We start from the raw sequence: 25,559 nt of genomic DNA, 5'->3' as shown, positions 1-25,559 counted from the left end.
ATCGGTGGCCTGGGTGCTATTGTTTAAATCAGGGGGTCTCAAAGTCCCTCCTCAAGGGCCGCAATCCAGTCGGGTTTTCAGGATTTCCCCAACGAATATGCATTGAAAGCAGTGCATGCACATAGATCTCACGCCTATTCGTTGGGGAAATCCTGAAAACCCGACTGGAACACGGCTCTCGAGGACCGGAGTTCCCTACCCCTGGTTTACACCAACTGAAACCTGACGTAAATCTCCACACGTAAATTAGGCACGGGCTCCCCAATTTTTTCTAACACTGCACGCATCTTTAGCGAGTGCACCTGACACGTCCATGCCCTCTTTTTCGTTATGTGCTAAAAGCATTTATACGCGCATCTTTATAGAATAGTGCTTAACAAGATGAACACACAAATCCAATTTGTTGCCAGTTAGCACCCTTGATGGATGGTGCCCTGTTACTGGCATGAAGTGGCTCATTACTCAAATTGTGTGCGTAGTTTCGAGCGCCATTTAGAGAATTTGAGGATTAACGTAAAGTTTGGGTGTCCAGCGTTATAGAGTTAGGGACAGTGTGGGCGTGGGTAGACTGCCCCTGGCGCCATCTTGGCAGAGGCGCTGGCACCTCACCTCTCTGCCCACCCACCTCTTGAAACCTTCACCAGCAGCAAGTAGCGTCTCCTGCCTGCTGCTGGTACCAACCTCAGCTCTCCTTCTGATGTCACTTCCTGGTCGTGGGAGCAGGAAGTGATATTTATTTTTATTTAGTTTTCTAGACCATTCTGCCAAGGGAGCTCAGAACGGTTTCCCTGTTTGTCCCAGCGGGCTCACAATCTACCTAATGTATCTGGGGCAGTGGGGGGATTAAGTGACTTGCCCAGGGTCACAAGGAGCAGCGGGGATTTGAACCCACAACCCCAGGGTGCTGAGGCTGTAGCTTTCAACCACTGCGCCACACACTCCCACTGATATCAGAGGGCGAGCTGAGGAGAAGCAGGTAGGAGATGCTGCCAGCAAAGATTTCAAGAGGGATGGGGGGAGGGGGGTTTCCCAGTGCAGCAATGCCAGGCACCACCACCCCGAGTGCCTCCTTCCCTCGCTACGCCACTGGTTAGGGGGACAGATTCTTCTTCATTATTTAATCTGTGCCGCAGTCCTGTGTGGTTTTGCTGGTTCTTAACTGTCTTTCTTCTTGTTTCCCTTCTGGCAGCGTATCAGTATCAGCTAGCCCTGGAGCGCTACGAGTGGAACGAGGTGAAGAACGTTAAGTCCATCGTCCCTATGATACATGTCTCGTGGAATGTGGCCCGTACTGTCAAGATCAGTGACCCTGACCTCTACAAGATGATTAAGTAGGTGGCCTTTCAGAGCCGTTGAAATGACAGCTCATGGGAGGGATAGTAGAAAGAGCCCAATGGCAAGCGCCTAAGCCGTCTAAATGGTCACAAGCGTTTGTGAAAAGATAGTGGCAAAATGTGGAGGGGGGAAGGGATGATGGGCAGACCGATATAGAGTCGTAATCGTTTTGAAGGGTCCAGGCACTCAAACTAGAGAATTGCGCGGGGACTGAAATCTCACCCATCCCCGCCAGGATCCTCTCCATCCCCGCCCGTCCCCATAAAAAGCAGCAATTGCTTCTGACAGGATCATCAATTCCACAGTTTCTTTTGTGTTTCCGCTGCTGTTTTCCTTGTGGAATCTCTTTGGTGGAACCCTTTTTTTGTTTTCTGTTCAGGTAATTAACGTATAAACCCCCTCTTTTACTAAGGTTGACGTGTCCATTATATTATATGGACGAATCCTGCTTCCAAAGCCTTCCATCCCCGTGGGAGTCCCGTTGGCTAGAGGGGGGGGGGTCTCCGTGGGAGTCCCGTGGATTAGGGGGGATTACCGCGATCTCCGTTCCCGTGCAGACCTCTAACTCAAATCACCTGTAGTGAGGTCTATGTTCAAAGCTATCTAGCTGGACAGAAGAGGCTCCTGTCTGGCTATCTGCTAATATTTGGCAGCAACTGACCACTAAAGCCATAGCTGGGGTTTTTGTGAATAGTCCAGGGGCGGAGTCAGCCCTTAATCGCCTAAGGTGACTGGACCAATCAGACGGCATAAAACGCAATCCTGCCTTTGTCTGGTTTCACTTAACTGCATGAATGATAGCCAGCTGCACATACCTGGATATTCACAGGCGCACTGCGGCTGGCAGCCCAAAAAAACTCTGACCGCCACCCCCAGTACGTATGACTGTGCGTGTATTTGGCTTAAGGAATGAACATGAGGGGAAACCTGCACTAGAAGATCGCCAAAGCTCGGTATATTAACAATCATGAATTTGGATTTGTACAGCGTCAGCATCTATGAGACAAACATGGTTATTTTTATTACATAGGATGTTGGGGACCCCCCAGTTCGATTACAAAAAATAGATCATTCTAAATCTAATAGATGCTGGCATTGTCCTATTAATAGAGGGACTTTGGATCATCTGTTATTTTTTTGTCCATTGATACTTAGTTTCTGGAAGTCAATTTGGGGACAAATAAATCCTATTCTTGAGTCATCTATTCCCTTAACCTATGAAGCTGTAATTTGTGGTACATTCCTACATGTTAAGCCTACTTTAGATAAGTATAAAAGTCGCTTTTTCCTGATCATGACGGGAATAGCTGTTCAACTGATTACACATAGTTGGAAGGGTGCCGGGACAAAGGTGCGTGCAGACAACTGAGCGCAGTGTGGAGGTGCGCGCCGAAGAAAATGACTGTTTTAAAGGGCTCCGACGGGGTGTGTGGGGGGGGGAACCCCCCCACTTTACTTTATACAGATCGCGCCACGTTGTGGGGGGTTCTAACCCCCCATTTTACTGAAAACTTCACTTTTTCCCTAAAAAACAGGGAAACAGTTAAGTTTACAGTATAATGAGGGCGGTTACAACCCCCCAAACCCCCCACAATGCCGCCACGATCTGTATTAAGTAAAGTGGGGGGATTCCCCAACAAAACCCCCCCCGTCGGAGTCCCTAAAAACACTTTTTTTCTTCGGCGCGCACACTTCTGTCTTGCGCTCAGTTGTCGGCGCGCGCCTTTATCTTCGTCGGTTTTGTCTATGAACCAGTTGGAAGAACCATGACAGGATTAATTACACTTTTTGGTGGGTAAATGTATGTACCACATATAAGTATGAAAGAATGATGGTGGAATGTTTGAGGACTAGTAAGTTCTTTAATGATGTATGGAGTCCACTGACTACTTTTGTTGTATTACAGTAAGGGTCATGTTTCTTCCCTTTTCATTAGATTTCTTTACACATCCAGGGAGGGTGGGGGGAGAGGGAAATGTACATTGAGGAGTTAAAATATTTAATTATAATATTGAAATCACATCATATGTATTATTGTATTAATAATTAAGATGAGGATGGGAGTAAATGACTGTTTAATGTAATAATTGTAGTTATTAGTGCGTTCTATGCAGTATTTATGATTTACCAATTGTATTGCACTATCAAAATTTGAAAATCAATAAAGATTTAAACAAAAACCAATCATGCTAGCTTCCTAATAAACGCCTCCCACCCCTCCCTCCTCCTCAATTACAGATTCTCTCTGATGCAGTCGATCAAACACTGCCAGATCCAGCGGGACAGCCTAGTGAGATCGGGAAAGAAGATTGCCTACCAGGGCCGCGTGAAGGACGAGCCGGCCTATTACTGCAACGAATGCGACGTAAGCGCCAAATGCATTTCCCTAACTACATGTGTCTTCTTCGGCAAGCGTTTGCACTCTATAGTCTCCTGTTTTGACCCCTGTAATCTCGCCCTACGTTGTATTTGTTTTGCCTTGCTGGTGAACTTGTCTGCATTTATTGCGTTCTGGTGTTCTATTGGGCATTGCTTTGACTGCCCTGTGCTTTGAATGGCGGATACAAAGGCACAGTTACAGCTGGGATTGAGATTGTGTTTCTCTCGCTACCTCCTTTGCAGGTGGAAGTATTTAACATCCTTTTCGTGACGAGTGAGAACGGCACTAAAAATACTTACCTGGTGCACTGCGAGGCTTGTGCCCGGGCCCGAAGTGCGAATCTGCACAGTGTAGTGGTGCTAGAGCAGTACAGAATGGAGGAGCTCATGCAGTCCTTCGATGCCTTCAGCCTGGTAAGAATTTTGCAACACAAAGCGTGGCTGATCCGAAACCACTTCTACTGCCTGACGCTCGGCTCCAGACCAGCAGCGCATGTGCTCCTTTCTCATGACAATAGAAGACACCAGTGGTAGAGAATGACATGGGGACAAATTTGTCCCCATCCCCATGAGTTTTGTCGCTGTCCCTGTCCCATTCCTGTAAGCTCTGCCTTAACCGCACAAACCTCGGACACTTTTTTTAAAGGGTTTGAGGCTTGTGCAGATGAGGACGGAGCTTAGGCATTGGTGGAATGAGGCCTTATGACATCACAATCTGAGCTCTAGAATGTGGCTTGTGCAGATGAGGACGGAGCTTGCAGGGACAGGAAAAGAACTTGCGGGAATGGAGAAAAATTTGTCCCCATGTCATTCTCTAACCAATGGTGTTTTGTGGAGCTTATTATAATCACATGGTCTCTCTTTCCTAGCAACAGTAGCATCACTAGAATATGGGAATAAACAGCATGCAAAGCAATATTCAGACTTAATCGAACTGTATACATATTGCATGCAGCACCAGTATCCTCTTTACCCCAGGGCAGCCAAGATGGGGGGGGTGGAGGTTATGATTTCCCTAGGCCTGGCTCTGCAGTCCTGCATCTTCCTCCCCTCATTCCCTTAACCAAGCCTCTTTTTAAAAGGGGTTGGCAGCGACACGTGTTGCTTGCGGCTGCCGGAAAACCGCCCCTCTGACACATCTGGATGTTAGGTGAAATAGGGGGCAGGATGCGGCAGAGAGGAGGTTTCCCAATCAGCCGCAGGCAGCACACGAGAGTCCCTGCTGGAGGGAAGAGATAGGGAGCAGGGCTGGACACTCAACATTGTTTGTCCTGAGTCCAACTTTGTGTCTCGGCAGCACTTCTTCACCCTCCACCTTCGAGTCCTTACAGCCTCTAGTTCAGTGGTCTCCAACTCAAACCCTTTGCAGGGCCACATTTTGGATTTGGAGGTACTTGGAGGGCCTCAGAAAAAAATGTCTTGTTAGAGAAATTACAATTTTGCATGAGGTGAAACTCTTTATAAATCTTTCCTCTTGGCTAAGTCTTAATAATAATCATTTATAGCTAAAGAGACATGTGATCAAGAAACTTTTATTTTACTTTTGCCATTATGATGAACATACTGAGGGTCTCCAAGAGTACCTGGTGGGCCGCAAGTTTGAGACCACTGCTCTAGTTGATATTTCCGTGCTCTCCTGTGTCCACATTTCTCGCTCTGCAAGTGCTTGAGTTGGGAAACAAGGTCCTGTACCACTCCGAGAGTATTTGAAGAAGGGAGTTCCAAAACCTCTTAAGTACATTTTTGGACATGTACTGCCTTTACAGCTAAAGTCAAACGGCAAGAGAAACCCCAATATTTCCACAGTGAATCGAGAAACCAAAACGAAAGAAACTGTGGAAAAGATGTTCTTGATGCAGGCTTTTATTCAGTCTATATTAAAAATATACAATAGACCAGTGGTTCCCAACCCTGTCCTGGAGGACCACCAGCCCGTCGGGTTTTTGGGATAACCCTAATGAAAATGCATGAGAGAGATTTGCATATAATGGAAGTGACAGGCAGGCAAATCTGCTCCATGCATATTCATTAGGGCTATTCTGAAAACTTGACTGGCTGGTGCTCCTCCAGGACAGGGTTAGCAACCACTGCACTAGACAACCTACATATCCATAAGGTAAAAGGAAGAACTATCAATCAGGCAATCAATCTTAAGAGTTCTTCAATAGTCTTATTCAAATCATATAGGGAAGAGCTCATACAACAAAGATTTCCCAGGACCTCAGCGATACCACTCAGGGCTCGAATACTCACTCATAGCCCTAGAGCTTAATGTATCAAATTGTCACTGGTCCAATTATTTTTGTATATATATTTTAAATTATTTTAGAGGTAAATTCTCCCCATATTAGAAATTTTTAAATTGTAAATATTTCACATGTATTTAAAAATATATAAAGTACTTAGCTTTATCAGTTTAGAACACTTGGTCAGGAGCGGTCATCCTACATCTGGAATACTGCGTCCAATACTGGTCGCCATACCTTAAGAAGAACAAATCAAATCAATACTCAAGAGGGTCCAGAGGAGAGCAACAAGGATGATAAAGGGCATGGAGAACCTTTCATATGCCAAACGGTTGGACAAGCTGGGACTCTTTACCCTGGAAAAGCGGAGCCTGAGAGGGGACATGATAGAGACTTATAAAATTATGAAAGGCATAGAGAAGGTGGAGAGGGACAGATTCTTTAGACTAGCGGGGACAACAAAAACAAGAGGTCATTCAGAAAAATTGAGAGGAGACAGATTCATAACGAATGCAAGGAAGTTCTTCTTCACTCAGTGGGTGGTGGACACCTGGAACTCGCTTCCAGGAGAGGTGATAAGACAGAGTACAATAATGGGGTTCAAAAAGAGACTGGATGACTTCCTGGAAGCAAAGGGGATTGCAGGGTACAGATAGAGGATTACTTACAGGACATTAGGCGAACAGGATATGGAAGTTGTAGGTTAGGAGCACTTACAGGTCATGGACTTGGGGGCCGCCGCGGGAGCGGACTGCCGGGCACGATGGATCCCTGGTCTGACCCGGCAGGGGCAATGCTTATGTTCTCATGTTTCGCCGTGCGCTGTATCAAGGATGCCCCTGTGAAAGAATGTGAAGAATATATACTTTTATCTCCACAGCCTTTACTAAAAGCCACATATCTAAATACACAGATTGTTAACTCACCAACTACCCTAAGCGTTGCCACCATTCATTCCAGCACTTTCCCGGACCAAGATGGCGGCTGCGTCTCAGAATAGGATTTAAATCCCTCACTTAACTCCTCCTTCTTCTATCCCTCCATCAGTCAGGAATCTCCATAGTTAGAAAAGGCTTGCCCATTAGATTTCTAAATTTAAACCAGAAGGGGCTACGTTTTATAATTAATAGATCCATTTTTGCTCTCTCCAGTTCAAAAATTCTTCCAGATTACCCCCTTCCCCTATAACTTGATCAGTTACTCGCCAGCGTATGTCCCATATCCTCCCAGTGTTGAACAATTGAAGCTTATAATACCTTGTTCACAATCCCTGATTTATGTTCTGTCAAACAAACGCTTGTCTGGCATTTAGTGCGGCCAACATATATCAGGTTGCATGGGCATAAGATAAATTACATTCTCACTTGCACAAGTAGAATTAAACCTAGATCTTAATATCATATTTGAGCCTGGATTTACCCAAGAATCTCCCTCAATATTATAGGTACAGCATTGACAGTGACCACACTTTTTATGAAAACCTTTTGATCGCAGCTTAAAGGGTTTAAACTTTTGATGGTAAAAGCTATCGCCTATTGTTCTCCCCCTTCGGAAAGCAATAGTGGGAGCTTCAACAAAACATTCATACAGTTGACGCACGCTCTAATGATGTTCAATGCTATGCAACATAATTTGAGCTATTCTAGAAAAAGGAAGAACACAAACTATAGCTGGATTTGATCTTTCTACTGTTTCTTGTACACTTCCCCCTCCCCATTCGAGGTTTTGGTAATTGCGATTTCACATATTTGCGATTTTTTTGGGGAGAGGGAAAAAAGAAAAAAAAAACCCATCGTTAAGTCTTCATCCCTGCCTTACCTAGTGGTCTAGCGGGCTTTCGGGGCAGGAGTGATCTTCCTACGCTCCTGCCCCATGCAGATCGCCATTAGGAAATAGCTGTAGGGAGTTCCCGTCGTAGTCTCAAGAGACTACGGGAACTCACAGCAGCCATTTCCTAATGGCGATCTGCAAGGGACAGGAGCGTAGGAAGATCGCTCCTGCCCCGAAAGCCCGCTTGACCACCAGGTGAGGCGGGGGTGGGTCAGATATTTGTGGTTTTTCGCCATTCACGGTCCGGCTCTGCCCCTATCCCTCGCGAATCCGGAGGGAGAAGTGTAATAATAACTCTCTGTTAGCATGGCGTGCACATATATAAGCACGCTTAAGGTAGTTTTTCTCTAAAAACCTTTTCTCCAGAATTAAAGCTTGATGTTTAAATTATTTAAATGTAGAACAGATTTTTCTTAATCTAAGATAACTACCTGAACAACTGCCTCATCCAAACTACATCAACTACTAGACACAGGAAAACCCACACTCCATTCACGCACCCTCCAATCAGAGAAGTTCAACGGAAAAAACTATATGATGGCCTCTTAGCCATACAAGCAGCAAAACTCGACAACCAAATCTCCAATCTACTAATTATGACCCCAGACTACAAAACATTCAGAAAAGAAATAAAGACTCTACTTTTCAAGAAATTCCTGCAAACGACTTAATACCTGCCCGATTCCCCAAAGAAACCTCATCTACTCTTTATCTCCTCTAGAAATTACCAGATATCTTGTTCTTGTAATAAGTTTTTTTGTAATTCTTTTGTAATCCGCCTTGAACCGTAAGGCAATGGCGGAATAGAAATCACTAATGTAATGTAAATTGAAAGGATGAAAACTTGAAAATTGTAAGAGGGAGTTGCGCTCTACAGATTTTCTATATAGAGTAGTATCAACCCCCCCTCCCCCACTGGTTTTTGAGATTGAATATCCAGGAAATCGAAGGTCTTTTTGTGAAAAGTCAACATAAACTGCAAGTGTGGATCTACTGTATTTAACCACAGGATGAAGATCTGATACTGTACTTTTCCAAAGAAAAAAGACATCATCCAAGTAAAGACACCATAATGTATTATTCTGAAAAAAAATTCAAAAGGATATAGCCAAGAACGTTCAAATTTGTCAACATACAGGGTGGCCCCCATGGCCACGCCCTGTATAAGAATTGCCGCTGCTGGGTTAGACCAGTGGTCCATCATGCCCAGCAGTCCGCTCGTGCGGTGGCCCTTAGGCAAGTCACTCAGTCCTCCATCGCCGTGGTACGTTAGATAGATTGTGAGCCCACCGGGACAGATAGGGAAAATGCTTGAGTACCTGATTGTAAAACCGCTTAGATAACCTTGATAGGCGGTATATAAACACCTAATAATAAACTTGAAACACCTGATATCAAAGTCCCACATTCCTCCTTCAACTCACACGTGACACAACGCTTTAAACTATCCCTCCCATCACTTCAAAAAAATTACACTGGAAGATGTTTGAGGCTACCTTCGAATACGAAGCTCCCCACATCTGGAACTACCAAGACAACTAAAATGACCCACCACATACCTTGACTTAAGGAAGAAACTAAAGATAGGGCTACCAGATTTTTTTTTCTTAACTTTAGTAAAATCTGGACCCGCCCAGTTCTACCCATCCCCGCCTCCAATCCCGCCCTAGCCCCGCCCCCGCTCTTGTCAGGCAGGAGGACATCCGTGCATGCGCGGATGCCCAACGCAATTTCGAGGAAGCTTTTCAAAGCCTGAACAAAGTGCCGGGTTTTGAAAAGCCATCCGGACCCCCGGACATGTCCTCGAAAAGGAAAACATGTCCGGGGAAATTCGGACGTCTTGTAACCCTAACTAAAGACGTACCTCTTCTCCCTATAACCACTGTTGGTAAATTTCATCAGAATAGAAAAAATAATTCTCTCGAATAACCCATTCTGCTAGTCCCATCAAGAATTCTGTGGGGATAGTTGACTTGGGCCTTTCTCTTCCAAAGTTTCTCAAATCACCTGAAGTGCCTCATCTTGGGGAATGCAGATATATAGGTAACTAATAGCCCATCATGAATCGGTCCAGAGTAGGAAGCCCATAGTCTCAAAAAGTAAGCAGAATCTTTTACATTAGTTCTTACTTTTTTAGCTGCTTCACACAAAAAGTTATCAATAAACTTTGAGAGTGGCTCCAACACTGAACCTCTAGTATTAACTATTGGACGTCCTGGAGGAATGTGCAAAGTCTTATGCACCTTAGGGAGAAAATAGATCTAAACCAGGGGTCTCAAAGTCCCTCCTTGAGAGCCGCAATCCAGTCGGGTTTTCAGGATTTTCCCAATGAATATGCCTGAGATCTATGTGCATGCACTGCTTTCAATGCATATTCATTGGGGAAATCCTGAAAACCCGACTGGATTGCGGCCCTCAAGGAGGGACTTTGAGATCCCTGATCTAAACTGATAAAGCTAAGTGCTTTGTATATTTTTACTGTAAAACAATTTTTTATTGAACAGGAAGAAAACCCCCCCAAAAATACAAAACCGTCAGAAATATACAACAGCCTCCAATTCCCACCCCCCTTCTGTATCCACCCTTCCCCACCCAACATCAAATCCACTGTCCCCTATTCTCCTGCTACTACAAGAATGCCATGGATACAGAGGTAATGGTCATCTGCCACACAAACCCAAGGTGATGTACTAAGGTACAGTAGTCCCAACACATAGCATGATACCCTAGCAAGAACCCTGAGCAGGAAAAGAAACCAGCAAAAAGCCCAATCCTACCCAACAGGAGAGGCCCAGACAAATGGTCTAGTAAACACTGAAAACCAGAGCCCTTTGCTCTTATGAACAATGAGATACAAAAGGCAAGGCCTCCCCCCCCCACATACTACTTCCCCCCCCCCCCCCAGAAAATAGGACTTACCAGTCTAACAGACAAACAAACAAAAATGGTCCAGCAAAACTAAAAAAAGGGCCTGAAGGAAAACATAGGAGATCCTACAGGGGACAGGCCGCTCCAGCACCGCCAACCCACCCTCCACCACTCAAATCACCTCAGACTCGTAAGGCATTCAAAATCAGACTACGGGTTCTAGGAGACGAGGAATAAATATCAGGGTCCCAGATTCGTAAAAAGAATTTAGTCTGTCGAAAAGAAGTGCTTTATATATTTTTAAACACATGTGAAATATTTATAATTTAGAAATTTCTAATATGGGGAGAATTTACCTCTAAAATAATTTAAAATAAATATACAAAAAATATATATAAAAATAATTGGACCAGTGACGATTTGATACATTAAGTTCTAGGGCTATGAGAGTATTTGAGCCCTGAGTGGTATTGCTGAGGTCCTGGGAAACCTTTGTTGTATGAACTCTTCACTATATAAGGTAAAAGGAAGTCAATCCAAAACTTAAGCCCCCACACATAAAAATCACTTTTTTTGATTAACATCAGAACATAAGACTTGCCGCTGCTGGATCAGACCAGTGGTCCATCGTGCCCAGCAGTCTGATCACCAGTGCTCTAAATGAGTCCAACTTCACCTGCATACGTTCCGGTTTAGGACAATTCACATAGGCATAAGGTAAAAGGAAGCCATCACAGTCCGTGTTTCGACGAACACGTCTTCCTCAAGGGTTCTAACGTTTGCCATTAGATCGTTGAGAAATCAACGTAACCCCAGGTTCAAGGATTGTACTGCAAAGTCTGCGCTCCGATAAAACGTTAAAACACAAACCGTATTGGGTGATGCATGTGTGAATTGTCTATTTTTAATATAGACTGAATAAAAGTCTGCATCAAGAACATCTTTTCCACAGTTTTTTTCCTTTTGCTGCCTTCCTAGATAGCCACAGGATGTGTGAAATTTTCACTAAAGGAAAAGGGGGAGGGATTTGATCTACCACCTTTCTGTGGTTGCAGTCAAGATAGTTTACAAAGGCATTTATTCAAAATTTTATGTTGACGTAAACTCCTGAAAAGAAAATCTCGCCTTTATTATTTCATTTCATTTATATAAAAATGTAAACCCCCGCCTAAAAATACCTAAGCGGATTCCAGTTAACATTCATAGTCCTTTTCAAAAGCAAACATTACAGGTATCTATAATAATAAAACCTTAGTTAGCACATGCACACTACGAATGAAACTCCGTGCCACATTAAAACACATGCGCAGTAAAATAGAACCGCCGAGCAGGGAAGCGTCTCAGCGCACAATATGCTGTCAGTATTCCAGAGCAAATGGGAACTGATTTCATTGGACCAGGGTCCAAGCCATACTTCAGAGGCGAAAGGGGTCAAATAGGAGAAGGGAATTGCAACGGGAACGTTACAGAGGAATGGAGGAAGGGAACGGCAGTGGGGGGGGGGGGAGGAGAAGGAGCGGGAGGGGGTGTCTGCCGCTCTCACCAAGATGGTGCCCGGGGCGGACCACTCCCCCCTGAAGTCAGGGTTCAAAGCTTGCTTGGCGCTTTGTGAACTTGGGCAGGTCACTTCACCCTGAATATTATAAATGTTGAATCGTTTTTTAGAGCTGTACTGGTATAGTATTTGGGTACAACATACTCCTCTTTCAAAGGCGTGGATACTTAATGCCTAGTCAAAGAGAGTAGCGATGGAAGAAGCAGGTTTCGAACTCTGGCTTCCCTGGTTCGCAGCCCACTGCTGCAACTGCCAGGCCACTTCCTCCATCGCCTTGGGTGCAAACATGGGTTGTGAGCCCTGTAGGAAATAGTTGCTTTACTTGAATTCAAGTTACCTTGACTGGAGTTTGAAAAATTAGCATCGTATGTTTTTGGAATATTAGTCAACTTAGAGAAAATAAATCTCTACTGACCTTTCAACAACTGCAATCTAAATTTGGCCTTTCTTCTACCAAATTTTACAGATGTTTTCAGAAATCCAAATGAAAAAGTCTGCAAGTTTTGGTGGCTAATCACATAAGTACTCGTGGTGCTTTTAAAATAGTCACACAACCAAACATATACTCAGGAAAAGACTTTTGCCATCACCGAACGTGTGTTTGTGTCAGTTTTAGAGCAGTGGTCTCAAACTTGCGGCCCGCCAGGTCCTGTTTTGAGGCCCTCGGTCTGTTTATCATAATCACAAAAGTAAAATAAAACCGTTTCTTGATCATATGTCTCTTTAGCTATAAATGACAATACTATTATTAAGACTTAGCCAAAAGGAAAGATTTATAAGATATAAAGAGTTTTACCTCATGCAAAATTGTCATTTCTTTAATAAGACATTAACTATTTTTTTCTGAGGCCCTCCAAGTACCGACAAATCCAAAATGTGGCCCTGCAAAGGGTTTGGGTTTGAGACCACTGGCTTAGAGGGACTACAAGTTTTTATGAAACAGAGAAAATTTCCAACAGACTGTGACCTGTTTTAGTGAAAGACTGTGACCTGTTTTAGTGAAAGACTGTGACCTGTTTTGGTGAGTCTGTTTTGTTGAAAGACGGTCATGTCGAGTTTATTTCTTCTTGTGTGGTGCTAATTTTTCAGCTTCCTATTTTTAGCACCAGCCTCTTTAGCTACTGATAAAAAGTTGTGTATTTAATACATAAATGTATTCCCTTTAGTTATCCAGTCCTAGAGGTGATTGTGTTTCTGTGTGACATTCTGTGTACTCTCTCTCTTTCTTTAGGCCACCTCGACTAGCAATCGATGATTCCAAAGCCATAGTCCCTAACCCCTGCCAGTTGGGACCGTCTCTACTTGTCACCCACTGGGGCCGCGAACTGGGTCGCCCGCGCCCTCGCCACCCCTATAAAAGCAGTCTATCATGGATCTTGGTTACAGAGTTACCATCGGCCCAATACCCAATCACCAGGCAAAACCAGCAAGTCCGCTTCAAGACAGTGGCCAATCAGAGAGCGGGAAACAAAACTGCCCTACGAAAGAGGGCGGCCAATCATGGTGCTTGTTTACAAACTGGACCTCCAGTAATGGAGCAGAAAACAACCCACCCCCGCCCTTCAACAGGGGCGGTCTTTCATGGTGCTTGTTTACAAATGGACCCATCAGGTGGGGAAAATGAAAGCCACGCCCACCCCCCTGCAGCGAGGAGTGGCCAATCACGGTGCTTGCTTATTCAGAAATGGTCACATTCTCCAGTCAAGCTGCTGGTTCTCCTTAAAGTGCGTTTGTCGACAGAATGACAAAGAGACAGTCGATCAGCAGTACGTTTACTAAGCTGTGGAACAGGGGGGAAGGGCTGGATTGCAGGGCAGCCAGCCAATCAGCAGCAGCCTCATTGTGAATAATCAAGTTATTTATGTTTCGAGCTATGTTTTTGGGTCGGTGGTTGGGTTTTTCATTTTAATATATTGATTTTATTTAAAATGATGAGAAGCAAAAAGAAAACTAAGACGGCATCTGGGCCTAGAAAAGGAAGTGGCAGCATTTGGAACTTTCTTGAAAAAGTGAAAAAAAATCCCCTGCCACTAGTGCAAACAGGATGGTGCATCAGCTGTCCTGTTTATTAAATGGGAACGGCTTAGTGATTTTTGGGTTTTTTTTAAATTTGCTTTTGAAATATACTGTTTTTTCCCTGCATTTCCATTCCGTATGGGACTCTTCTCCAAATTTATTTTTCAGTCATGACCTGGGCAATCTGATTTATACACCATTAAAAACGAGTGAGAACTTTTTACTCCTCCTTGGTGTTTGTTTTTTTTAATGAGAATTCATCAACAACACTGCAATTTTGTAAAGAATTAACTGTATTCAAATCTGAAAAAAAAGGGAGGGGAAGAGGTTTATAAGCATTAAAATACACGTGGGGTAAGAGGACTTTTTAAATATAAATTTGTTTTGTAAAAATTTTATTTCAAATGCAAAAAAAGTTATACGGGTTTTCTAGCAAGAATTCAACATTTTGCGGTTATTTTTGGTTTGGTTTGTTTTTGGAAGAATTGTTACAAGTGTTTATATAAATATATCTAAATATATAAATATATATATATATATATATTGTGGCTCTCTTTCAATTTTTAATTTTTGAGGGTTTTTTTGAGAGGGGAGATAGGGAATGTTCCTTGCTTGTTTGCCTATATGTTCTCCCTTTCCCCCACCCCTGTCTATTTCTACTTCTTCTTTTTAAGTTTGTTCAACTGTAATTTTTTTAAAAATTTTAATTTATAATTTTGTTCTGTTTTGCGTTTCCTATTTATTGATTCCTTTGTAGGGAGGGGGGAAGGGATTCTTTAATTTTGATAAAGGTTGCTGTATATTTAAATTCAAGAAGTTGGGGGAATTCTGTGTGTGTCTTTTTTTTTTTTTTTTAAGATCTCTTTCTTAACACTGTAAGAATGAAAAACAGGTCTTGTTTTTCTTCATATGAATGGTGCTGTAATTTTTCCTTCATCCCCACACAAAACCAGCCCCGGCTTGCCGCAGAATTGTTCTCTCAGCGAACCCCTAGATCTGGCGTAGATAGAGGAAAGTGGTGATGGAGGGGAGAGATTTAACTGTACTGGGAGGCCACAGATTAAAGTTTATAATCCTGTGCAAATGATAAAAATTAAACCAAATCACTGTTTTAAGGAGAACAGAATTATAGCAAAGAGGGAGATATAATTGCAACTTTTACTTTTAGGGATGGGGAAAATATTACAAACTTGTTAATTTTTTTTAGGTATCCTCCCTCACTTTCCTTTTTTAAATATCTGTTCCTTGTTTTGCCTTTTTAAACAACAAAAAAATGCACTGTTTTAAATACCACACCATAGATATCTGAGCCAGAAACTCCTCTATCTTTTGTGAATTTGTGTGACATTAATATTAATTAATAAAGCTTTTTGATAAAAAAAAAACGTCTCAGCCTATTTCTACTGAATGACGTGCAGACTTGAGAGTGGGGATCCTCGCATTTTTCCATTACATTCTCGCTGTAAACTAACCCCCTTCCAATGAGGCTGTAAACTTGGAAACACTGGAGTAAATATTCAGGTAGTTGTGGTCAGCGACTTTTCAGCCAACCTTGTTTTAACCCGCGGGTTAAAACCACGGGCTTGCTGGGTTGGCTAAAAAGGTTGGTTTTTTTGTTTTGTTGTTTTTTTAAAAAAAAGATCGCTGCTCTTTAAGCATACGCAGACCAGCTACAGATGGTCTGCGCATGCGTCAGGATCACTACTGAGTGATCTGGGCAGTTGGTTGGGGGGCGTTATTCCGATCGCCCTCATTTGCATGAGGGCGATACGTGAATCAGCCCCCCGGACACAGATCGGATCCGATCCGAGCCCTTGGTGAATCTAGGCCTAAGAGGGACCAATCCAGGACCATACAGTGTGTCTCAGTGATCTGAAGTTGCTTGTTGCCTCACCTCAGTGTGATATCAGGTTCACTGGCAGGTCTAGGAGATAAAACAGGTCTTTGCAGGTTTGGAATATGCTCATTCTGTGCATGTTTATTTAAGTCTTGATATACCACTGTTTCTGAATCAGAGGTCGCAGCACTTAACATCAAAATAAAGTACAATTTAAGTTAAACATTTTTTTGAAAAAAATACCATTAAAATCAGGAAAAGATTCCATGCATGCCGAGTAAGGTAAGGTCAAGCAAACACTTCCTGCCCTTGGGGGCTGGACATGTGAAAGGGGAGAGGGGAGAGATTTTAAGTTTAAGAAGAGTGTGGCGCACTGGTTAGAGCTAAAACTTCAGCACCCTGAGGTTGTGGGTTCAAACCCCGCGCTGCTCCTTGTAACCCTGGACAAGTCACCCAATCCTCCACTGTCCCAGGTACATTAGATCAGTGTTCTTCAACCTTTTGACACCTGTGGACCGGCGGAAATAAAATAATTATTTTGTGGACCGGCACCGGTCCGCGGACCAGCAGTTTAAGAACACTGGGCTAAGTCGTGGGCCAGACCCCGCCCATCTCCACCCAACCTCCGCCCCAGACCCCGCCCCTATAATAGTACTAATTGTAACTCCATTTTTTCCATTCATTTTTCATATATACACACACAATATAATCATATTAACAACACATAATGGTTAACCACAAAATTAAACTACACAAAGCACACTGTATGCTTCTCAATATTCATTCCTACCAGAACACAGATAACCAAAAACTAAAAGTATTAATATATACAAACAAACCCTAAGATGCAAGACTCTGCATGCAGAGGAAAAGAAACAAATGCATTTCTTCCTGAACAGACAGCAGATGTAAATCGACCACTAAATTAAAAAATAAAATCATTCCCCCTATCGTCGTCGTCTCCCTCCCACCATGCTGTGCCTTGCTTTCTGGCCTATCCCCGGTGTTATCTTCGGGCCGGCTCCCTGTGCTGCAGTGCACAAAGCTGTGGGCAGCGCATCCCACGCCTCATCTGGAAGCCTTAGAGGGAGCCGGCCCGAAGACAACCCCGCATCGAACGCACCATGGGCCGGCAGCTGAAGAGCACGTGCACATGCTGGCTCTACGGACCGGCAATTGAAGAACACCGCATTAGATAGACTGTAATCCCACCAGGACAGATAGGGAAAATGCTTGAAGTACCTGTTTGGAAACCACTTGGGTGTGGTTGGTACATAAGTCCCAATCCCTATTCAAAAGCAACATTTTACACCAGACAAATTACATATGATACTGGCCTAATTCCATTCCATAGAAAATATGATGCATCATTCTGAGTCAGAGTAGTTAGTACTTGGTGAATCGCAGCATCATCTCTTAAGGGTGGCCAAACTTGCCAGAAATCAGAAGTGTGGCAAGTAAGCGTTGGTGTATCTGCTTAGACTTAGTAGATAACAGATTGTTCACCCTCTCCAAGGTAGAGAGAACGAGAGGGCACTCTCTAAAATTGAAAGGGGATAGATTCCGTACAAACATAAGGAAGTTCTTCTTTATCCAGAGAGTGTTAGAAAACTGGGACACTCTTCCGGAGGCTGTTATAGGGGAAAACACCCTCCAGGGATTTAAGACAAAGTAGATAAAGACAGGTTGTTCACCCTCTCCAAGGTAGAGAGAACGAGAGGGCACTCTGTAAAGTTAAAAGGGGACAAATTCTGTACAAACATAAGGAAGTTCTTCTTCAACCAGAGAGTGGTGGAAAATTGGAACGCTCTTCCGGAGGCTGTTATAGGGGGAAACACCCTTCAGGGATTCAAGACAAAGTTGGACAAGTTCCTGGAACGTACGCAGGTGAGGCTGGACTCATTTAGAGCACTGGTGAGCGGACTGCTGGGCACGATGGACCACTGGTCTGACCCAGCAGTGGCAAGTCTTATGTTCTTACACAATATTTGCTAATTTAGAAATGCATCAACTATACAGTAATTGCAACTTAACACTAACTGCAAATATGAGTAGGAGCCAGACAGTAACTTTGTTTAGTTAGTGGGGTGTGATGAGTTGATTGTTGGGGGTAGTATTGGGTATTCTAGGGCTCGTGGCTTTAGAGGTGAAATCTTAAGGAAGAGGGATGAGTTATGAGGACGTTTATTTGCTTGTGTAAATTCACTTTGGGTGTGATTAATGGAAATACAATTTTTTTTTTAAACCAGGGTAAATAAAAGCATGTCTCAAGTACCCTGCTGGGGTGCATCTTTCCCAGAAACTCCTAGTTAAATTTGAGTTGTCTGAGATTTTTGAGAATTATTATTTTGTCGTCAAATTGCCAAGAGTACGGTGAGGCGTTTGTATTTTCTAATTAGGGATCTTCTGTGTTCATCCCAGGCCCTTTTGAATTCCATCCCTGTTTTTGTCTGCACTAGCTCCCTTGGTGGACATTCCAAACATCGACAGCCCTTTCCATGAGAATTTCCTGACATTATTCCTAAATCTAAGAAAAACAGTGTGCGGGGGGGGGGGGGGGGGTGGGGGGGGGGGGAGATGGAACAAACAGGCAGAGCCAAGAATGAAAGGAAACTTTTATTGGACCCAGCACTGCCCATGTTTCAGCAAATGCTTGTTAAAGCAAAGGCAAGCTGCCTGTTTGAGTTCTACAGTACCAGTATTGCAGTATAATCTCGTTATAATGGACTTAAAGGGTCCTGGAAAAACGGTCCGTTATATCCAGAGTTGCAGGTTTGTTTGTTTTTTAACTTTATTTAAATCAACCTGAAACAACGTTCAATCAATGAACAACAGTCACTGCACAAGCATGTCAGAACATCAAGAACAAAACTCAGCAAAACATTGGTATGGCACGAAACGATTGCAAAACCAGAACACTAAAAGATGTTCTAAAGCATTATGTCGCACTGTCCCGGAAAGAAAAATACTCTTGTCATTTTCTTCTGGGCTGCATTTTGATACTATATCACCTGCACGCTCCTTGTAGGCGGAGCCTGCATGTCCGTTATAGCCGAAGAAAACTACAGCTAAAAGCGGCTCTGGGGACCAAATTGGTTGTCCGTTATATCCGAAAGTCCGTTATATGCGAGTCCGCTATAGGCAATGATTTTCTGTATGTTTATAATGGCACACGGCTGGGACCAGCGGACCTCGTCTGCTATAGGCAAGGTTCCGTTATAAGCGAGTCCATTATAACGAGATTATACTGTACAAAAATCCAATGAACAAATGCAAGATGCTTCTTGCTTGAAGGATTGCAACAGCTGTTGAGATCAACTCGTTCAAGCAAGAAAGTGCGGTCAAGAAGTCCAGGTGCAAATCCTAGGGCAACACAAAGAGAAGTTTGCAAATAAATATATCCGATCAGGAAAAAGCTTTTTTCGTACATATACAACCATTCTCAAGATATGAAAGAGTAGCCTTAAGCTGCAGAGAAAGTCTGAAATAGAAACAAAAGGAAGTGGATGAACATTTACTCATGAGGATGAACATTCACTCGTATGAGGCTAGGCTAAACATGTTGGAGCTCTTCGACTTTCTGACGTTTCTGGAATCCAGTGTATTACAGGACCCGAGGCAATATGGATTCACTAGAAGCAGGTCTTGTCAGACAAATCTGATGAGTTTCTTTGGGTGAGCAAAGAATTGGATAGATGGAGTGCACTAGATGTGGTGTATTTAGGAAAGAGACTTGGGAGTACTTGTAGACAAGTCAATGAAACCGTCCGCGCAATGGCAAAAAGGGTAAACAGAATGCTAGGAATGATTAAGAAGGGAATCACAAACAGATCAGAGAAGGTTATCATGCCGCTGTACTGAGCCATGGTACGCCCCCATCTAGAATACTGCATCCAACACTAGTTGCCGTACATGAAAAAGGACATAGTACTACTCGAAAGGGTCCAGAGAAGAGCGACAAAAATGGTTAAGGGGCTGGAGGAGTTGCCATACAATGAGAGGCTAGAGAAACTGGGCCTCTTCTCCCTTGAAAAGAGGAGACTGAGAGGGGACATGATCGAAACATTCAAGATATTGAAGGGAATTGACTTAGTAGAGAAAGAGAGATTGTTCACCCTCTCCAAGGTGGAGAAAATGAGAGGGCACTCGCTATAGTTAAAAGGGGATAGATTCCGTACAAACGTAAGGAAGTTCTTCACCCAGAGAGTGGTAGAAATCTGGAACGCTCTTCCAGAAGCTGCTATAGGGGAAAACACCCTTCAGAGATTCAAGAAAAGGTTAGATAAGTTCCTGCTGGACCAGAATATACGTAGGTAAGGCTTGACTCAAATAAGGCACTGGTCTTTGACTGCTGTGTGAGTGGACTTCTGGACACAATAGATCACTGGTCTGACCCAGCAGTGGCAAATCTTATGTTCAAAACCTTCGACAGTGTTCCACACAGGCATCTAATAAATAAACTGAGTGCCCTCGGTATGGACCCTAAAGTGAAGGACTGGGTTAGGAACTGGGTGAGTGGAAGGCGACAGAGGGTAGCAGTCAATGGAGATTTCTCTGAAGAAAGGGATGGATGTTACCAGTGTGAGCCTCAAGGTTCGTTTCTTGGACCAGTTGTTTTTAACATTTTTATAAGCGATATTGCTGAAGGGCTGTCAGGTAAGATTTGCCTTTTTGCAGATGATACCAAAATCTGTAATAGAGTAGACACTCCTGATGATGTGGATAACATGAGGAAGGACCTAGTGAAGCTTGAAGAATGGTCTGCAATTTGGGCAGCTGAGATTTAATGCTAAGAATTGCAAGGTCATGCAATTGGGCTGCAAAAACCTGAGGGAACGGTACAGTTTAGGGGGTGAAGAACTGATGTGCACGACAGAAGAGCAAGACTTGGGTGTGATTGTATGTGATGATCTTAAGGTGGACAAACAGGTTGAAAAGGTGATGGCGAAAGCTAGAAGGATGCTAGGTTGCACAGGGAGAGGTATGGCCAGTAGGAAAAAGGAGGTATTGATGTCCCCTATATAAGACTCGGATGAGAGCTCATTTAGAATATTGTGTACAATTCTGGAGTCCGCACCTTCAAAAAGATATAAATAGGATGGAGTTGGTCCAGAGGAAGGCTACTAAAATGGCTGGTGGTCTTCGTCATAATGAGTATAGGGACAGACTTAAATATCTCAATATGTATACTTTGGAGGACAGGCGAGAGAGGGGAGATGTGATAGGGAAGTTTAAATACCTAAATGGTATAAATGCGCATGACGAGAGTCTCTTTCATTTGAAAGAACTGAAATGAGAGGGTATTGGATTAAATCTGAGGTGATAGGCTCAGGAGTAATCTAAGGAAATACCGTCTTTTATGCTCCATTAGACGTACCCAACCATAAGACGCCCCCCCCCCTTGTAGAGGAGGAAAACCCAAGTTAAAAAAATTTGCCCATTGCCCTGCCCGGTACCCTGTCTCCCATCTGGTGATCTAGCGGTAGGCAGGCCCCCCCCCCCCCCGGTACCTTTTTTAAAATCTCAGCGGTCTAGTGAGCTTTCCGTCCTCCTGCCTCGCTGCCTCCTGATCTGTTCCCCTGTTCTCTTCCAGCAGTGGCAGAGTGGCGCACGAGGTAAGCGTGTGCTTTATGGGTGCCTGCCTGGTACTGCGCCATTCCCCGAATGGCTGCTGTCAGTTCTTGCGAGTCCCGTGAGAAATTACGGCAGCCATTCAGGGAGCGGCACAGTACCAGGCAGGTGCCCAAAAAGCGCACGCCTGCCTCATGCGCCGCTCTCGCTGCCGGAAGAGAGCAGGGGAACAGATCAGGAGGCAGCCGTCCAGCAAGGCAGGAGTGCAGAAAGTGCACTGGATCGCCAAGATTTTTTTAAAAAGGTACGGGGGAGGGGTTTTTTTTTTGGTTATAGTCGCTCCATAAGATGCACCTTTATTTCCACCCACTTTTTGGGGGGAAAAAAGTACGTCATATGGAGCGAAAAATACGGTAATCTTTTGTACAGAAAGGGTGGCAAATGTGTGGAATAGTTTCTTAGTAGAGTTGATAGAGACAAGGAAAGCAGCTTGGGACACATACATACGATCTCTTAGAGCAGACTGGATGGCCCATTTGGCCTTTATCTGCCATCATGTTTCTATGACCGAGGTCTACAAAATCCTGACTGGTGTAAAATGGGTGGGAGTGGAACATTTTCGCCCTTTCTGAACGTACAAAAACCAGGCACATTTAATGAAGTTACTTGGAAATACCTTTAAAACAAATAGGAGGAAATATTTTTTCACTCACAGAAGAGTTAAGCTCTGGAACTCTTTGTCAGAGGATATGAAGACAGCAGTTCGTGTAGCTGGATTAAAAAAAAAGTTTGGACAAGTTCCTGAAGGAAAAGTCCATAGTCTGCTATTGAGACAGACAAGGGGGAAGTCACTGCTTGCCTTATAGCAATATACCAAAATACAAAACCCCAAAAATATTGCTGGAAAAATACACAAATCTCAAACACAACGAGAAACTAACAGCTACTAAATCAGGGGTCTCAAAGTCCCTCCTTGAGGGCCGCAATCCAGTCGGGTTTTCAGGATTTCCCCAATGAATATGCATGAGATCTATGTGCATGCACTGCTTTCAATGCATATTCATTGGGGAAATCCTGAAAACCCGACTGGATTGCGGCCCTCAAGGAGGGACTTTGAGATCCCTGTACTAAATCAATCATAGATATACAACATTAGAATGGAATGCTGCTATGTGAGTTTCTGTCAGATACTTGTGATTGGAGCAGCCACTGTGGACACAGGAAACTTAGCAAGATGGACCCATTGGTCTGACCCAAGGGTAGACAATTCCAGTCCTCGAGAGCCAGGTCAGGTTTTCAGGATATCCCCAATAAATATGCATGAGATCGATTTGCATCTCAAGGAGGCAGTGCATGCAAATCCATCTCATACATATTCATAGAAACATAGAAATAGACGGCAGATAAGGGCCACGGCCCATCTAGTCTGCCCACCCCAATGACCCTCCCCCTACCTTTCTCTGTGAATAGATCCCACGTGTCTATCCCATTTGGCCTTAAAATCAGGCACGCTGCTGGCCTCAATAACCTGAAGTGGAAGACTATTCCAGCGATCAACCACCCTTTCAGTGAAAAAGAATTTCCTGGTGTCCCCGTGCAGTTTCCCGCCCCTGATTTTCCACGGGTGCCCCCTTGTTGCCGTGGGACCCTTGAAAAAGAAGATATCTTCTTCCACCTCGATGCGGCCCGTGAGATACTTGAATGTCTCGATCATGTCATGTCATGTCTCTGCGTTCCTCGAGTGAGTACAGCTGCAACTTATCCAGCCGTTCCTCGGACGGCCTTGAGTCCCGAGATCATCCGGGTGGCCATTCTCTGGACCATTGTGGATATCCTGAAAACCTGACCTGGCTCTAGCTCTCGAGGACCGGAATTGCCTACCTAACCTAAAATATCCATACCCCATTCGCTCAATGTCCTGTAAGGTAACTCTATCTGTACCCTGTAATCCCCTTCGCTTCCAGGAAGTCATCCAGTCCCTTTTTGAACCCCAGAATTGTACTCTGTCTTATCACCTCTCCGGGAAGCGCGTTCCAGGTGTCCACCACCCTCTGAGTGAAGAAGAACCTCCTTGCATTCGTTATGAATCTGTCTCCTCTCAGTTTTTCTGAATGACCTCTTGTTTTAGTTGCCCCTGCTAGTCTAAAGAATCTGTCCCTCTCCACCTTCTCTATGCCTTTCATGATTTTATAAGTTTCTATCATGTCCCCTCTCAGTCTCCGCTTCTCCAGGGTAAAGAGCCCCAGCCTGTCCAACCGTTCGGCATATGAAAGGTTCTCCATACCCTTTATCATCCTCGTTGCCCTCCTCTGGACCCTCTCGAGTATTGCCATGTCCTTCTTGAGGTATGGCGACCAGTATTGGACGCAGTATTCCAGATGTGGGCGCACCATTGCTCGATACAGTGGCAGGATAACTTCCTTCGTTCTGGTAGTGATACCTTTCTTGATAATGCCCAACATTCTGTTCGCTTTTTTTGAGGCCGCTGCACATTGTGCCGCCGGCTTCATTGTGTTATCTACCAATACCCCCAGATCTTTTTCTTGGCTGCCTTTCCCGAGTACCCTCCCTCCCATCGTGTAGCTGTACATGGAGTTTCCTTTCCCTATGTGCAAGACCTTACATTTCTCCACATTGAAGCTCATCTGCCATTTTTTTGCCCACTCACTCAGTTTGTTCAGGTCGCTCTGCAGTTCTTTGCATTCCTCAACAGTTCTGACCCTGCTGGAGAGTTTTGTGTCATCCGCGAACTTGATAACTTCGCACTTTGTCCCCATTTCTAGATCATTAATAAATATATTGAACAGCAGCGGTCCCAGCACTGACCCTTGCGGAACACCACTTGTGACCCCTATCCAGTCAGAGTAGTGCCCCTTTACTCCTACCCTCTGTTTCCTGTCCGCCAGCCAATTTTTGATCCATCTGTGCACGTCCCCATCCACCCCGTGGTTCCACAGTTTCTTCAGTAAGCGTTCATGGGGCACCTTGTCGAAGACTTTTTGGAAATCTAGATATATAATGTCTACTGGGTCACCTTGGTCCAATTGCTTATTTATCCCCTCAAAGAACTGCAGTAGATTTGTCTGGCATGATCGGCCTTTACAGAAACCATGCTGGCTCGATCTCATCAGATTATTTTTTTCTATATGCTCATTGATACCTTCCCTGATCAGTGATTCGGCCATCTTCCCCGGAACAGAGGTTAAGCTCACCGGTCTGTAGTTTCCCGGGTCGCCTCTCGATCCTTTTTTGAAGATCGGTGTAACATTCGCTATCTTCCAGTCCTCCGGGATTACCCCTGTTCTCAAGGACAGGTTGCAAATATGCTGCAGTAGCTCTGCTGTTTCATCTCTGAGCTCTTTCAGTATTCTCGGGTGGATCCCATCTGGGCCCGGAGCTTTGTCCGTTCTTAATCTATCTATCTGTCTGAGAACGTCTTCGAGGCTTACCTCCATGCATGATAATTTCCCCTCTTGATCTCCCCTGAAGATTTTTTCCGGTTCTGGCACACTGGTTGTGTCCTCTATTGTAAAGACCGACGAGAAGAACTTGTTTAGCCTACCAGCCACTTCTTTTTCCTCTTTCACCACTCCCTTCCGGTCACCCTCATCCAGGGGCCCCACCTCCTCCCTCGCTGGTTGTTTCCCTTTCACATATCGGAAAAATGGTTTGAAATTTCTTGCTTCCTTGGCCAGTCTCTCCTCATACTCTTTCTTGGCTTTCCTGACTACTCGGTGACATTCTTTTTGATGCTTCCTGTGCTCTCTCCAGTTTCCTTCAGTTTTATCTTTTTTCCACTTCCGAAATGATTTTTTCTTGTCTCCTATCACTTTCTTTACTTCACTGGTTATCCATGCAGGGTCCCTCGTCTGATTCTTCTTGGAACCTTTCCTAAATCTTGGTATATATAGGTTTTGCGCCT

At 44.1% G+C, this 25,559-nt stretch overlaps 1 protein-coding gene across 8 annotated transcripts in view; it reads left to right on the top strand.

Annotated features, from left to right (window-relative positions):
- KDM6B (lysine demethylase 6B) overlaps positions 1 to 15,605 on the top strand; it is a 236,655-nt gene extending 221,050 nt beyond the window's left edge. For all 8 annotated transcript variants that reach the window (XM_033924256.1, XM_033924261.1, XM_033924253.1 and 5 more), the window contains 4 exons: positions 1,190 to 1,331; positions 3,574 to 3,700; positions 3,958 to 4,128; positions 13,445 to 15,605. In XM_033924256.1, the coding sequence (XP_033780147.1) occupies positions 1,190 to 1,331; positions 3,574 to 3,700; positions 3,958 to 4,128; positions 13,445 to 13,468 (464 nt within the window). In that variant the 3' untranslated portion in view covers positions 13,469 to 15,605. The remainder of the gene's footprint in view (positions 1 to 1,189; positions 1,332 to 3,573; positions 3,701 to 3,957; positions 4,129 to 13,444) is intronic.
- Positions 15,606 to 25,559: the final 9,954 nt, after the last annotated feature.

This window comes from Geotrypetes seraphini, chromosome 16, assembly GCF_902459505.1.
Source record: "Geotrypetes seraphini chromosome 16, aGeoSer1.1, whole genome shotgun sequence".
NCBI classification, from domain to species: domain Eukaryota; kingdom Metazoa; phylum Chordata; class Amphibia; order Gymnophiona; family Dermophiidae; genus Geotrypetes; species Geotrypetes seraphini.
This window is presented reverse-complemented; position numbering and strand designations above follow the sequence as displayed.